This window comes from Dryas octopetala, chromosome 2 (genome assembly GCF_963921425.1).
Source record: "Dryas octopetala chromosome 2, drDryOcto1.1, whole genome shotgun sequence".
NCBI classification, from domain to species: Eukaryota; Viridiplantae; Streptophyta; class Magnoliopsida; order Rosales; family Rosaceae; genus Dryas; species Dryas octopetala.
The window spans coordinates 24,254,880-24,269,302 of record NC_141367.1 but is presented as its reverse complement, the minus strand read 5'-3'; the positions used below and the strand labels follow the sequence as shown (position 1 = coordinate 24,269,302).

At 36.9% G+C, this 14,423-nt stretch overlaps 2 protein-coding genes across 2 annotated transcripts; one reads left to right on the top strand and one right to left on the bottom strand.

The window, feature by feature from the left end:
• Nucleotides 1–2,256: 2,256 nt before the first annotated feature.
• Nucleotides 2,257–6,583, top strand: A/N-INVC (Plant neutral invertase family protein). Its single transcript, XM_086230560.1, has 6 exons — nt 2,257–3,369; nt 4,117–4,282; nt 4,577–4,788; nt 5,104–5,597; nt 5,686–5,734; nt 5,935–6,583. Exons 1-6 carry the CDS (start codon nt 2,566–2,568, stop codon nt 6,259–6,261), a joined length of 2,052 nt encoding a protein of 683 aa, XP_086086686.1. The 5' UTR covers nt 2,257–2,565; the 3' UTR covers nt 6,262–6,583.
• Nucleotides 6,584–7,565: 982 nt separating this feature from the next.
• On the bottom strand, nt 7,566–11,492 carry LOC147294485 (gibberellin 2-beta-dioxygenase 2-like). The gene is made up of 3 exons (XM_086233492.1): nt 11,049–11,492; nt 9,073–9,448; nt 7,566–7,829 (listed from the first exon to the last, which is right to left on the bottom strand). Exons 1-3 carry the CDS (start codon nt 11,429–11,431, stop codon nt 7,566–7,568), a joined length of 1,023 nt encoding a protein of 340 aa, XP_086089618.1. The 5' UTR covers nt 11,432–11,492.
• Nucleotides 11,493–14,423: the final 2,931 nt, after the last annotated feature.

Sequence of the window (14,423 nt, the reverse complement as noted above, 5' to 3'; positions counted from 1 at the left end):
ACAGGGATCTTGTGCAGTTCATCTCCTATCCAAACTACAATGTTGCCTGTTTGGCCTCCATACTGCCACCCCATATATTGAAAACCCAATTTCAGATTCACCAATACATACAAAAATACCAATAACCCACAACCAATTAATCACCTATAAATATTCATCTAGGATGAAGGAAATTTATGGTGATTGAGCCCGAACACAAACTGAAATTAAAAATCATCGATCAACTAACCAATGAATTTAGTTAACAATATAACGTTAAGAAAGGAAACAAAGGGAAAGATCCCAGCACAAAGTCAAAATACAAATCCCTATGAACAAAACTTGTAAACATAGCAAGATAGTTTCCTAGCAAATCTTTCTCAGTAACAGATCCTCCTAGTGAATTAAATACGTGACACTATCCTGTTCCAAAGAGAGAGAAATTGAAAATCAAGAAAACCCCTAATTTCGAGAAGCAAACGAACCTATGAAAATCCCTAATTTGAAGAAAAACCTAAACAACAACAAGAGAGAAGAGGACAGAGAGATAGAGAGAAGAGGACAGAGATAAAGAGAGAACCCAGGAGAGATGAGACTGAGCTTACCTTTTGACGCCGCAACCCAGGAGGATGAGATAGTTCGTACTTGACCGCCGACGGCAACTTCGACTTCGACGACAAGGTCTGAGTGAGAACGAGACGCGCGAGAGAGAAAGAGAACGAGTGTGTGTCTCAGTTTGTGTTTGAGAGAGTGAGAGAGAAGGAGATGTCTGCATAGAAGGCGGGAATGTGTGTGTGTGGATATCGGGACTGGGGTTGGAACACTTAGCCAAAATTTTTAAGTTTGGGGAAAAAATTCCCCCGTGTTTTTTTTTTGGTTAAATATAGATATCAGATATGACTTTTACATATCAGTTTTTAAAAAAACTTAATCAACCGGGAAAAATTAAGATATCAGAAAAAAAAAATGGTGATATGTTAATGTGTTTAGACATCGTCTAAAAAATTAACCGATATCTAAAAATATACGATATCGGTTAATGTAAAAACTGATATTAAAAAAGTGATGTCTATGAAGGTTTTTCTTGTAGTGCCGGAGCTGGGTAGGCGGAGTGCGACTGGGGGGCTGGGTGGGGGGTTGCGACTGGGCTGGGGGGTGGGGTGGGGATGTGCTGGGTTGGGGGGGAGAAGCGAAGGACGGGGTGGGGTGCGTCTTAGCTAGTACAAGCCAAGAAGGTTCTTAGTTAAACCTCCACTTTCTCACGGGTTTCACTAAGCCCATTTAAGAAGGTTCATTTAAGTTAGAGGGGATTCACTAAGCCCCTCTTTTTTTAATCCCACTCTCACCAAACATGGGATTAGGGTCTTAACTAAGCCAATCCCTGTTAAGAAGGTGAAACAAACGGGCCCTAAGATTACTGGACTGGACCACAATTTGGTCTTTCATTATAAATAGGAGCCTAGGTTCAGTTCCATAGACGATTTTCTGGCGCTGAACGTAAGCTGCGAAATGCTAGTGAGTCTTCCAACGCTTAGCACATTCCACACATTGTATTCACCTTAAGAGTTAGAATTAGAATATGTCCTAGGGGTTTTCGATCCCTCCAATATATCCAAAAAATCACCCTATTGGGAGATAAGGCAGGCCCAACTGGCCCAATACAATTGTACTACAGCCCAACTTACTCCTCAAGGCCTTGACCAAGTTCGAAGGTTGAAGCCTCCATGCCCATGACTGAGTCTTCAAGTCAATGACAACCAATTTCGTTGGACCTTGGCCCAAAGCAAAAGAAAGATTTTAACGCTAACGTGTGGGACTTGTTCTGTTCCGGAAGATTCATATATAATGAATATCTGGTCTAAGGACTCAAGCAAGTAGCAGCACACGTTTCCGTAGCTTTGATTTGGATATTTCTCCGTCGCTGTTGGAGCCTCGCTTTCCGGCCAATCACAACACCCCACGCGTCCCACAAAATTCAACCCCACAAACTCGATTTTCGCACATTTTTTTAATTTCAAAGACTGAGACGCCACGGGCCCACCACCGACCCATCTGATCCATTTCATAAATGAACAGCACTAAGACAATTTTACCCTCATAGAAGCTTCGCAGTTCGCACCCTGAGATCAATGACCGAGCACGTGCAGGGCTATTACTGTAATTACAGACACGTGACTCGCATTTTTATATTTCCAGGTCTAGCAACCTTTCCCTTTCCGTGCTTATAAAAAGGCCTCCTTGAACAAACTTTCCTCTTCTACTGATCTCCACATTTCTTCAGACACACTTTTTCTCTTTCTCGCGCATTCATTCAAACTCGTCGCTCAGATTCAACTGTAAGTGAAATTCACTTCTGTTAAGCTTTGAAATTAAATTTATATTTGATTTGGTTATACTAATTCTTCTATATATATACACAGAGTTTATAATACTCAATTTGAAAAAAAAAAAAAATTCAATTTACTCTGTTTCTCTAATTTTTCCGAGATTAACAGAGCCATAAGTAGCAAAATTCAATTCAAAATTCTTTGTTAAAAAAGAAAAAGAAAAAAAGAGCTGTTTTTTTCTCAGTGTAATACACCTAGAATGAGTAGTAGCAATTGTATTGGAATCTCTACCATGAGGCCATGTTGTAGAATTCTTATGACTTATGGCTGCAAAAGTTCCTCAGTTTTTGGTTCTTCAGGGCCGAAATTGAACGATGTAGTCATTGATAATTTGTCGAAATTACAATTTAGACAGCGATTTCGTAGCTGTAATTCTCAAATTGTAGGGTACATACGTGTAATTGATCCGAATCGGAGAACTTTTAGTGTTTCCGATTCGGATTGGGGTCAGTCTAGGGCTTATACCACGAGTGGTCGTGTTGATAAAGGCACTAGTGTTAGTAATAGTAGTAGAAGGGGTGTTTTATTAATACCCCATGTAGCGTCGGACATCAGGAACCATTCGACCTCTGTGGAAGGTCAAGTTCATGGGAAGAGCTTTGAGAGTATTTACATTCAAGGCGGCTTGAATGTGAAACCTTTGGTGATAGATAGAATTGAGACAGGTCATGGTGATGTAGTCAAAGAAGAAGAGTCTAGGATAGAGGTGAATGGTTCCAATGTAAATGTAAATATAGGTAATTCCACGGGTTTGAATGACACCAAGGTTGAGAGAGAGTTGTCTGAGATTGAAAAGGAGGCCTGGGGATTGCTTCAAGATTCCGTTGTTAGTTATTGCGGGAATCCAGTGGGAACTCTTGCTGCTAGTGATCCAGCGGACAAGACACCGCTCAATTACGATCAGGTCTTCATTCGAGATTTTGTCCCATCGGGGCTTGCTTTCTTGCTCAATGGAGAAGCTGAGATTGTCAAGAATTTTCTGCTTCACACTTTGCAGTTACAGGTAATGTCATAATTTTAACAGTTTCATATAACTCTGACGTAGCATCATTATTTTCTGAATATAATAAGTGGAAGTTACATTTTCCATCTGGATTACATGGTTCTGTAGTTTAAAAGTACTGTTTCTAAGTAGTAACTTATTATCCATAATGGGAGCATTAAAGGAACTTAGTGCCATTAACACAGTTGATCATGTAGAAGCTTTAATAAAATCATGTGAAACGGTGCTGATTGAAATATCTGATGCAGATTTAATGTTCCACATACCATTTAAATGCACAAAGGTTTATAAAGAAATGGGATCAGCAAATGAATCTGGTGTCATTGACGACACATATCTGATTTAGGAATATTTCTTTTTTCCTTGAAGATCTCTTATGACATGCTAAGTTAATTTTTTTTTCCGGTATTTTGCTTTATTCTTCTATTTGAAAGAATAGACTTTTAGTTCAGACTGGGACCACTAAACAACTTTTGGTCCTGTTCACACTGATAATGTTATTAATTATTTCCCCCTTAAAAATTCTTGAACCAATGCAAATTCAACTTTGTTGCTAGAGTTGTCATTGAATTTTTTATACTGTCCCATTTTTGGAAATTTGACGATTTTGATTGATACTCCTATGACATGCTGTGGTGGTGTAAGAATAGGAATTGGCATGGCCTTCAAATATGTTTCGGAAATTTGGTTCCTTATTGGTTCCTATGACATCTCATCTAATTAATTGTTCCTTTGGTTTTTTGTTAGAGCTGGGAGAAGACAGTTGACTGCTACAGCCCTGGGCAAGGGTTGATGCCAGCAAGCTTTAAAGTTAGAACTGTGCCTCTTGATGGAAGCGATGGAGCATTTGAAGAAGTTTTAGATCCTGATTTTGGTGAATCAGCCATTGGTCGTGTTGCACCTGTTGATTCAGGTAATCTAATTGTATATCTCTTGTTACCGTGGCATATGTAAAGTACTAGTCTTGTTAGATTAGAGTTACTGCTTAGGTGCTAACCTTTGGTGCTCAATCACTGCAAATATTTTTTGTTGGGGGGGGGGGGGGGGGGGGGGGGAGAAGGGGGGATAAGTGCTGCATACTAAATGTTCAATAAGAAATCTTTTCAGCATATATTGTTAGGGGAACAGAGAGTTAACAGTATGTTGACATTAAAATCTTACAATTGGCATCAATAGCATCTGAATTATATTTGAACTACTGTGACAGGGTTGTGGTGGATTATTTTGTTGAGAGCTTATGGAAAAATCACTGGTGACTATGCATTACAAGAAAGGGTTGATGTCCAGACAGGCATAAGACTAATCCTTAATCAGTGTTTAACTGATGGATTTGACATGTTTCCTACCCTGTTGGTAACTGATGGTTCCTGTATGATTGATAGACGGATGGGTACTCATGGACACCCTCTTGAAATCCAAGTAAGTGGAAAATGTTAAATGTGTTAGGCCTTTGTATATGTCATATCCTAGCAGGGTTTTGGTCTACATTGTTCCTTTTTATACAAGAGTCACATTGTGGCTTGAACCCAAGATTCCTAGGAGAAAACCCATTTTCTAACCCATTTCCTAAGGGATGTTGGTCTATGATGCAGTTATTGGCTGTTTAAGAAATTAGATAGGTTACTTGCCCCTTCTTCTGTAACATGACATTGTTTTCCTTTTTATTTGGTCCATTATTCTGCTTGCTTCTCATTGCCTTTGATTTACATTTACTTAGAAAATCTGATTTTACAGGCATTATTTTATTCAGCTCTACGCTGCTCCCGTGAAATGCTTATTGTCAACGATGGAACAAAAAATTTGGTGGCTGCAATCAATAATCGACTAAGTGCTCTCTCATTTCATATCAGAGAGTATTATTGGGTGGATATGAAGAAAATCAATGAGATTTATCGTTACAAGACAGAGGAGTATTCTACAGATGCCATTAACAAGTTCAATATCTATCCAGATCAAATTCCTTCTTGGTTAGTCGATTGGGTTCCTGAGGAAGGTGGTTACCTCATTGGAAATCTACAACCTGCTCATATGGATTTTAGGTTCTTCAGTCTTGGAAATCTTTGGGCGATTGTATCATCTCTGGGTACCTCAAAACAGAATGAGGGTATTTTGAATTTGATTGAGGCCAAATGGGATGATCTTGTTGCTCAAATGCCTCTCAAGATTTGTTACCCTGCTCTCGAATATGAAGAGTGGAGAATAATTACGGGTGGTGACCCAAAGAATACGTGAGGCTCTCTGATTTAAATTCTTTATCGTCTACCTCATTGTTCCCAGGTGAATTTTCTTTTATGTGCTTATTTTCTCCACTTGTAGGCCATGGTCATATCATAACGGTGGATCCTGGCCAACACTCCTGTGGCAGGTAATAATTCAGATAATCTCTTCTGATCTTTTCTTATTCTTTTAGGAGAGATGGTTCAGACAAGTAGGAGAGTTACTTGCAAGCAATTACCTATCGATTTTGCCTTTGTTCTATATATAATAATTTTCAGTTGATTATATATCCCCTATTCTAAAACCTGATTATCTGATCTGTGTAACTGCCCTATATAATTATCTTAGTTCACAATGGCTTGCATCAAGATGGGAAGGACAGAATTAGCACAAAAGGCAGTTGCCTTGGCTGAGAAGAGGCTTGCTATGGATCAGTGGCCTGAATATTATGACACCAGAAGTGGGAGATTTATAGGCAAGCAATCCCGGCTTTTCCAGACATGGACAATTGCTGGTTACCTAACCTCAAAGATGCTTCTGGAGAACCCTGAGAAGGCATCGTTGTTGTTGTGGGATGAGGATTACGAACTTCTTGAGAACTGTGTTTGTGCGCTCAGCAAAACCGGTCGAAAGAAGTGTTCACGATTTGCTGCAAAATCTAACATTGTGGTCTAGCTAGAAGGGCATCTTTATTATGCGCATGCCTCTTGTAGTGTTTGTTAGCACAAGGGTACGTGTGGGTAACTAATAAAACCATAGAAGATGATTTGGTGGGACTTCAATTCGCCAAACGGCCAGCATGTGTAAATTACATATTCTGTATGTAGAAACATTATTTGAAGTACAGACTGATTGTAGTTGAAAGGCTAAGTTTTAGTAGAGCCTTTTAGCCCATATAGTTTATTGTTGTATGTATGACTTAACAATTACATGTATCATTTATGTCATTAAAAATGTATTGACATTTGAACAGCATTTAGCCATTTACATGATTTAACATGGTGCTCTTATATGAAAAGCTGAGCTTTGTCTTGAGCCTTCTGTCTTCTGCAAGTCAACAGCAAAAAATAATAGCTTTTCCGGAAAAAGAGTCATCTTGCTGATAAACATTAACATCGTAGGTTTGTGTTTTTAAATTGCTGAGTTGAAGGTCGCAGTTGGGGCCACACCTATGGTTTCAACTGTAGGGATGATCCCACACTAGTCTTACCTACATATATATATATATATATTGATGCTTTTAGGTTACATTCGTACCCCCAAATTATTTTACATTATAAAATTTATAATCTTGGGTTCATTTAGTTTCAGTGTAACCATGTTAAGGGCACTCACAGAAAAACAGGATTTCAATGCGCATTTAACCAGTTGAACTTTGAAGATTGTTATGGCGCAGTCCGGCCCATGAAATAAGGCGGGAGAGAAAAAGATATCTAAGTAGTATTGCTAATGGTAGGTAAACCTACCAAAGCTTACTATATGCCATGCGCTGGACACTGACACAAAAATTTAAAAGGTCAATTACTCAATTTTTGTACGATAAAATTGGTTGGACTTGGCAAGATAACTTTCACAACCTAAAATCTTCATTATCTTTCTACAGTATTTCTACTTATCTCAATTCAATAGCTTAAGTAGTAATTAAAACAATTATCCCTTCTCATCCACGGTTAGAATTTTATTTTTATCTTCTCATTTCCCTTAAATCGTCAAAAAGAAGAAAGGACTCATGGATTGGAGAATTATTTTCATTTCTTTTCATTGATGACTTAAGTACAACATTTTCCCATTCCAAACTCCTAAGTACAAGTCCATGACTTGTAATATGCGTAAGAAAAACTTTGGGAAAAACTGCAAGCCGAAAAATACAAAAATAAAAATAAAAAGCTGATATTTAGAAGCTACTCCACTTCACAGTTCACACGACAATTTTTCACTGTTTTTTTTTTCCTATTTTCTATTACTTTTCACTGCCACATTCAGTTCATTGTTTCATAATTTGTAGAAACTCTGAAGAGGTTAAGTCGAGTGTCCCCAAGGCGTAGAGAGTGAGTGGTTTTCTTGTACTCAGCCCAAGTGAAGGGTTTGTAGAGACGAGGCCTGTCGAGTGTTACCATCTCCGGCAGAGCATTCAGGCATGCATTTAGCGGCGGAGCTGCGAAGTACGCCATTGACATTCTTGACTTGGATGAGTTGGTCAAGGCTCTGTGTCTCACGCTCACAAATCTTCCATTTGTCATCGCCTTCAATCAGCAAATTAATCCATTACAACCAAATAGCATTAGGATCGAGCAATGGTAGTATATATAGTGTGTATCACCACATTTTTTAGACCAATTATATTTGTAAATCGATCACTATTTGACATGAAATAGGACCATACAAGTGAATTTTATCTTTATTAGAGATGTCATCAACATATTTAATTAAGATGTGGTACATATAATAAATATAGCAGTAGTAAAGCACCAAACTTTTGACCGACTTTTTAAGATCTCAATTGTATATATCTATCAGAGAAATAAAAAACATAAAGTCGATCTCCATTGAGTGGTTGTTTTCATTCTGTTTGGACCAAAAAGGTATATCTTTTATCTTAAGATATGACCACTCAAAGGAGCACCTTTCTTATGAGTTGGCGAATTAAGGAAGTCGCAAATTTTGTTTCTAAAAAAAAAACTAGTCTTCTTACTTAGCGCACTCCTTGATATACAAATATATCTCATTAAACTGAAACCCTAATTTTATTTTTAGCTTTAAACGCGACTACACAATTCTTGTCAAATAATTACTTAAACGAACACCTTTCTTATGTCCAATTCCCTTCGTAGGGCGCTACCAAATATAACGACGTCTGCACATGGGAGAGTTGTCAATGCAACCTTAGTTTATATTTTTCAATTCAAACTTATTCTTTTGGCTGATAAAATTGTAAATATCATTTAAAGGGTGATAAAAACAAACATTTTTCCTCTTTGTCTCTTGTGACCAAGATTTTAAGGTAAAGGTTTCTTCTTGTGGAAGAAGTATCCTCAACAAGAGCAACCAAAGGAACATAAAGGGGACTAACTAGGTGTTATGATATTCTTTACCATGAAGAAGAAGCCTATAGAGAAAAAATCCCATTCTTTTGTGAGGTACGTTGTCCAAGCACAATCATAAATGGCATACATACTCCCCAACCAAACATGGAACTTTTCAGTTCCCCATCGGCTTTCAAAACGTACATGGCTAGTCTCATCAATTGCCCAATGGGCCAGCCCCTAAAACCCGAAAAAAGACTGTGATTGGTTGGAGAGTGATACGTTGGGCCCCCACTTACCATTACTACAAAAGCTGCCTACGTGCAGTAGTGATTACCCAATTCCCATTTTCCCCAGTCAGTTTCATTCAATCAATTCAAAGTGTGTCATCTTTTTTAAGATTGTTATGATTACCATGACATGAATATATATGGAGAGAGAGAGAGAAAGAGAGAGGACCAACCTGTAGCACGTCACCCACATTAACCCAAAAGGCAGTGGGGTCAGAAGGAACAGGGACCCACACGCCTTCCTGGGGAGAGATTTGGAGGCCACCCACGTCGTTGGATCTGAGGAGGGTCAAGATCTGGGGGTCAGAATGCTCCCCGAACCCAACCTTGCTAATGTTGCTGCTGCTATTGTAGGTTGGTGATGACGTGTCCTTATCCCAGCAATTGATATGTGGGTAGTGATTGAGCCTGAAGATTGAGTCAGTCTCAACGTCCCTGATAAGCCTGCTGAAGACTGATGTATCTGGGACCCACAGCCCCTCAGCAATCAGATCCAAAAGCTCACATGCCAAATCCCTAACTGCTTCGATGTATCCACTCACAGCAGAGCTGTCCCACAGTACCCAAACAGCACAGTCATACAGACATGCAGTCAGACAAAAGCACTCATTCACCACAAGAACTTCTCCCATAAGCAGAAAAGTAGAAGAAAAAAGCAGAAGTTGGGTTCACTTACACTCACTCTGACTCTGACCCTGACCCTTTGCTCAGTTGCCGTGCTTTCCTTTTTTATTTTCATTTTTCTTTTAATTCATATTTTTGGGTAAAACAAGTCACTAGAAGCTGTTTTTCTTGTTCCCATCAAAATTATTAGTCTTTTTTATTTGATATGATTAGACGCTGTTGATGTGCCAGTGCTTCTGACTTGTCATTCTGATACCCAATATGATAGTGAGTACTACAATATTGTACAGTACAACCACATCACTCACTCACTCTCTATGATTTCCTAATTCAATATATAATGGAAATTACATGCAGCTACCCTCTCACTCACTCACTCACCATAGGGCTTGGTGGAAAACATTAAACATGTTCCTAAATTTTTCTTCTCTTTCATTTCATTTTTGATAGAGAAAGAGAGAGATCATTTCATTTTTGATAGAGAAAGAGAGACTGACTGAAAGAGTTTGAGTTTGGCTTTGACAGCTTATCCCACCATCTAGGAGAGAACTATCTCTTGTAGTCCCATCCCATGTGACTTGGGAGTGTTTTCAAGATTTTATCAAGTCACGTGAAATTAATGGACCGTATGATAGGTAATCTATTTATACCTCATTTTGGAAGTCAAATTATTTGAGATACAAATTTAAAATATAAATTTGAGATTGATAACATTATTCAATACTTATTTGCATTTTTGTATATTATTAATATTAATAGTTCATTGATTAATTGATTAATTGTATGAAGTTCAATTATTAAATAAGATAAGTACTCATTAAAAATTTAAAACTGCAAAAAGTGTCTCTAAGAAGAACGGTATTGTCATTATGATAATCCAATTTATAGAACGGTAATACCACTATCCTTTATTTCCTTATAATCTCCAATTAATCAACGAGTCATTAACTCAGAAAATGACTGTCTTAACATGGGTATAACTTGGTTCTAAAGTTTAATGTGTAAGAATCACAATAGAAAGATAATTAAATGAACATTTAAAACGATGTAGTTTTAACAATAAACATATTACGAACACAGAAAATATAAGCAGAGAAAAAGTGAAGTAAATTTAAAGGAATGAGGAAAAAAACAAGGCGAACATGAATAAAGCGAGTGAATGGCTAGTTTAGAAATGAAGAGTTTGTCACTAGCAAGCCCTAGTCCTAAAATTGTTACCCCTTCCCCCGACTGTCGTTCATTTAATACATTCTAGACCTAAATTTTACGAGTCATGTACCACCTAAACTAAAAGTACCCACACCCATAAAACACTACAAAACAGAAAAGGGTACTAATTGATAAAACTCAAGCATGCATAGATAAGAAAAATGCATGTCTCTGGTTTTGGTTGTAATCGTAGTTTCGTGTTGTAACTTTTAAGTTTTGGTTGTAGTCGTGGGGTTTAATTTGTGTTGTAATTTATTGTTATTGCAAAAGAATAATGCAAAAATAAACATGTTATTATAAGGAGTTACGTACGTACCTGAATTTGGTAGGTTCATTTGAGATGGATTTGGACCTTTGAGCAATGGAGGTTGGGTTGGTGGTGAGGAGAAGGTACTCAACCTCTCCCATGTCACCATTGAAGCCTATGTTCTTGGAGCCATAGCCAAACGGGTTGGCGGGTCCGGCCCGTTGCTTCTCGGGCACGGGTTTGGCGAAGAAGGCAAGGCTCTGGTGCTCCATTTGGGATACAATGTCCTCCGGGACGCGGTGGTTGATAACCTTGAAGAAGCCGTACTCTTCGCAGGCTTTGACAATGAGCCTCGCCACTTGGGACCTCTCGGCCGCGAGGTCGATGACAGGGAGCTCCATGTTGGGCTGGGCCTTCTGGTTGCGAATTGGGCTTGGAGAGGCCACCACCATGTTGGTTTTCTTGGACAGTTTGCTACAATTAGTAATAATGCAAGAGATGGGCGTGGAGAAGAAAAAGAGATCGATGGAGATGAATTGAATTGAATGGTGTCCCAGCACTTTGAAACCATTGTGTGGAGTTTGGGGTATTTATGGGCATGAGAGTGAGAGAGAGAGAGTGAGAGAGAGAGAGAATCTACGTAGACGGTTGGGATTGAAGAAAGGAAGGGCTACTTGGGGATTCAGGAATCATAGACTTTATTTTTTATTTTTTTTATTTATTGGGTGAAGTACAACTAGCAAATTTCTGTCATACAAACAACGTTGACTAAATTGTTCACTCTTGGCGCTTGACTTTTCTTTTTCTCTCTTTTCAATCTTCTTTTTATTTCATTCATCTCTAATCTCTCTATTCCCAATGCCATCTTCTTTTAGTACTCATCTTTTACCATTTTTCACCAATAATGCCACTACAGTTATCAATTTTAGTAATTGCTTACAAGATTTGATAATTACCCATAAAACAATGTGTGGAGTGTGGAGTACTGTGGACCGTGTGGTGCATCTCTATTCGCTAATTATATTTTCTTTTAGAAAATAATTTGCCTCTCTATCTGATAAGGACAGGTTGATGTCACAGTGATGTCACAGGAGAGAAAAAAAAAAGGAGAGTAAGAAAGAAAGAGAGTGAGAAAAGGAGAGAGAGGGCCAGCTGTCGGTATCCCCGGACATGTATCGTATCGTACCCTTTTTTTAATAATGCTAGGATTATCAAAATTGTAAATCACTCATAAAATGTGATATTTATTCATAAACTGATGTATTAGCACACATATTAATAAATAAAACACCACATTATTTTATATTATATTATATGTCAATGTAAATGTAAATGTGTGCCATTTATTTCACTTATAGATTAATTTAATATTTTAAAAGTTGACCGTTTGGATGAAGCTGAACAGTTGAACATAAAAGCTGCCCTGTCACATGCATATCCTATATATGCTTCATTTGCAAGTACGCCCTTTCTAGACTCTCACCGTCAAACCCATCTGTTCCACCTGTTCATAATACAGTTAATACTCTTTCAATTTTGTTTTAATAATTCCTATTTATTCTTCTCCTTTTAGTTTTTATTTTTTATTTTATTACAAATTATACGCGCTTAAGCGCTTTAGCAATGCCTTTGTATTGCATATATACAAGTGTGTTGACATGGATCTGAGGTCGAGGCTAGCTTACTTGGATTGGGTTGGGCTTTCTACTCTCAGTTCGAGAGGAGCATGCATGAGCATGCCATGACATTCCACGTTTGCTTAATTTGTTTTGTTGGGTGACTAGTCTTATCCCAATATATGTACCAGCTTCTCCTCCTGTATATGTCTAACACTTGCTATTATCCTAATCTTGATAAAGACAATACTTATTGTTGGTCCATATATGTGGTTAACCATCATAATTGGTCATGACATCTAATTCTTGGTAGTGGCTTTTCGACTTGGCTTCAAGGCATCTCATGGTTCATGCATCGAGTCTTGCTCATCACTTGGTAGATGGAATATTGTCGAAGTATTAAATAAACTTGGGATTCTCGATCTATTTGTCTTATTTTTAGTCATTTCAAATTTAACACTATAATATAAATCTAATATTTATATAACTTCATTTACATTAAAAAATTGCTATGAATTGAATCTATTTCATCTTTTACTCTTTAATTATTTTTTGTTTTTAGATAATAAATGTATACTTAAGATTAAAAGTCAAGTAAAAATAAGTGAAAAAAATAGATGATAAAGATAAAAAATGTCCTCTTAATTACAGATAATTTGATAACCTAAAATATCTATATTTTTAGATTGTAAATCTAAATTATTAATTATATTAATTTTTGTTTGACTGTGGTCGAAATTCACAATCTCCCAACATATATATTGTTGTTGGGCTATCTATCAATTTAGCATTGCCCATTTATTGTTATTCATAGTTTATCTACTAAGAATGTTAACCTTAGTCACTCACACGACGCACCATTAGCATGGAACTCATGGTGGGATTTACAGTTATACACACAACCAGCTGCAGATAATGTTAGGCTTGTTAATGGGTTCAGAAATGACATATTTCGATGATATTAATTTCATCCAAAAGATGATGAGGTGGAGTTAAGGTGGGTTAACCAAAAAGATGATGATGGAGGTGGCTTTGAGATGCGCTGAAGAGGTGAATTAACTGATTTTGTATTAAGTTAGAAGAGTCTGAAGAGATGGGGAATGTTGAATATATATTATATATGAGTGAGAGATAAAAAATAAGGTTAACTGCAACAACGTACACCATAACTAAAAGAGAAAATCTTATCGTTTGAGCTAGGGTTGCAATTAGTTACTATAGATAATGACGTAATTAGTTGTAAATCGTTTTACTATGATATCAAATCTCTTTTTTTTTCAGGTTGGGTATGATAATTTGGGCTAATTTGGTATTGCTGTGTGAAAAAACAGCTGTGAGATAAAACAGCTGTGAAGTAAAGTTAGCTGTAAAATAAAGCAGCTGAGTGTTTGGTAAAGTATGTTTTCAAAAGTGCTGTGAGTGCAAAAAACAGTATCAAAGTGTTTGGTAAATGTTAATGTAAAAGTGTTGTGACTGTGTATAATTACTAAAATAGACATGATGCTAAAAGTGTCTTTCACTTATTTGTTTGGTAAAAATAAAATGTGTTTTACTTGTTTTTTAAATTTTTGGCTACAAATTTTTATTAGCATTAATTTTTCTAAGAACAATATTATTAAATAACTATGTCTATTATTTTTTTAGGTATATTATAATTTTAATCATGCAAATAAAATATCATAATTAATTATCACAATATAAAATATAACTAACAATGGACATATTTTGTAATTTAAAATAAACAAATTAAAAATATAGAAATCAATGAGGATATTATGGGTAAAATAAAATATTCATTGTTGCTGTGATTCACTGCAGTTTTCAAAAG

Bases quoted from the DNA above. Each gene is read 5' to 3' on its own strand.
- A/N-INVC (XM_086230560.1), top strand. From the start codon at position 2,566: ATGAGTAGTAGCAATTGTATTGGAATCTCTACCATGAGGCCATGTTGT. The intron at 3,370-4,116 runs GTAATGTCATAA...GTTTTTTGTTAG, and splicing joins TTCACACTTTGCAGTTACAG to AGCTGGGAGAAGACAGTTGA. The intron at 4,789-5,103 runs GTAAGTGGAAAA...CTGATTTTACAG, and splicing joins GACACCCTCTTGAAATCCAA to GCATTATTTTATTCAGCTCT.
- LOC147294485 (XM_086233492.1), bottom strand. From the start codon at position 11,431: ATGGTGGTGGCCTCTCCAAGCCCAATTCGCAACCAGAAGGCCCAGCCC. The intron at 9,449-11,048 runs GTACGTACGTAA...ACTGTGGGACAG, and splicing joins AATGAACCTACCAAATTCAG to CTCTGCTGTGAGTGGATACA. The intron at 7,830-9,072 runs GTTGGTCCTCTC...TGCTGATTGAAG, and splicing joins ATGTGGGTGACGTGCTACAG to GCGATGACAAATGGAAGATT.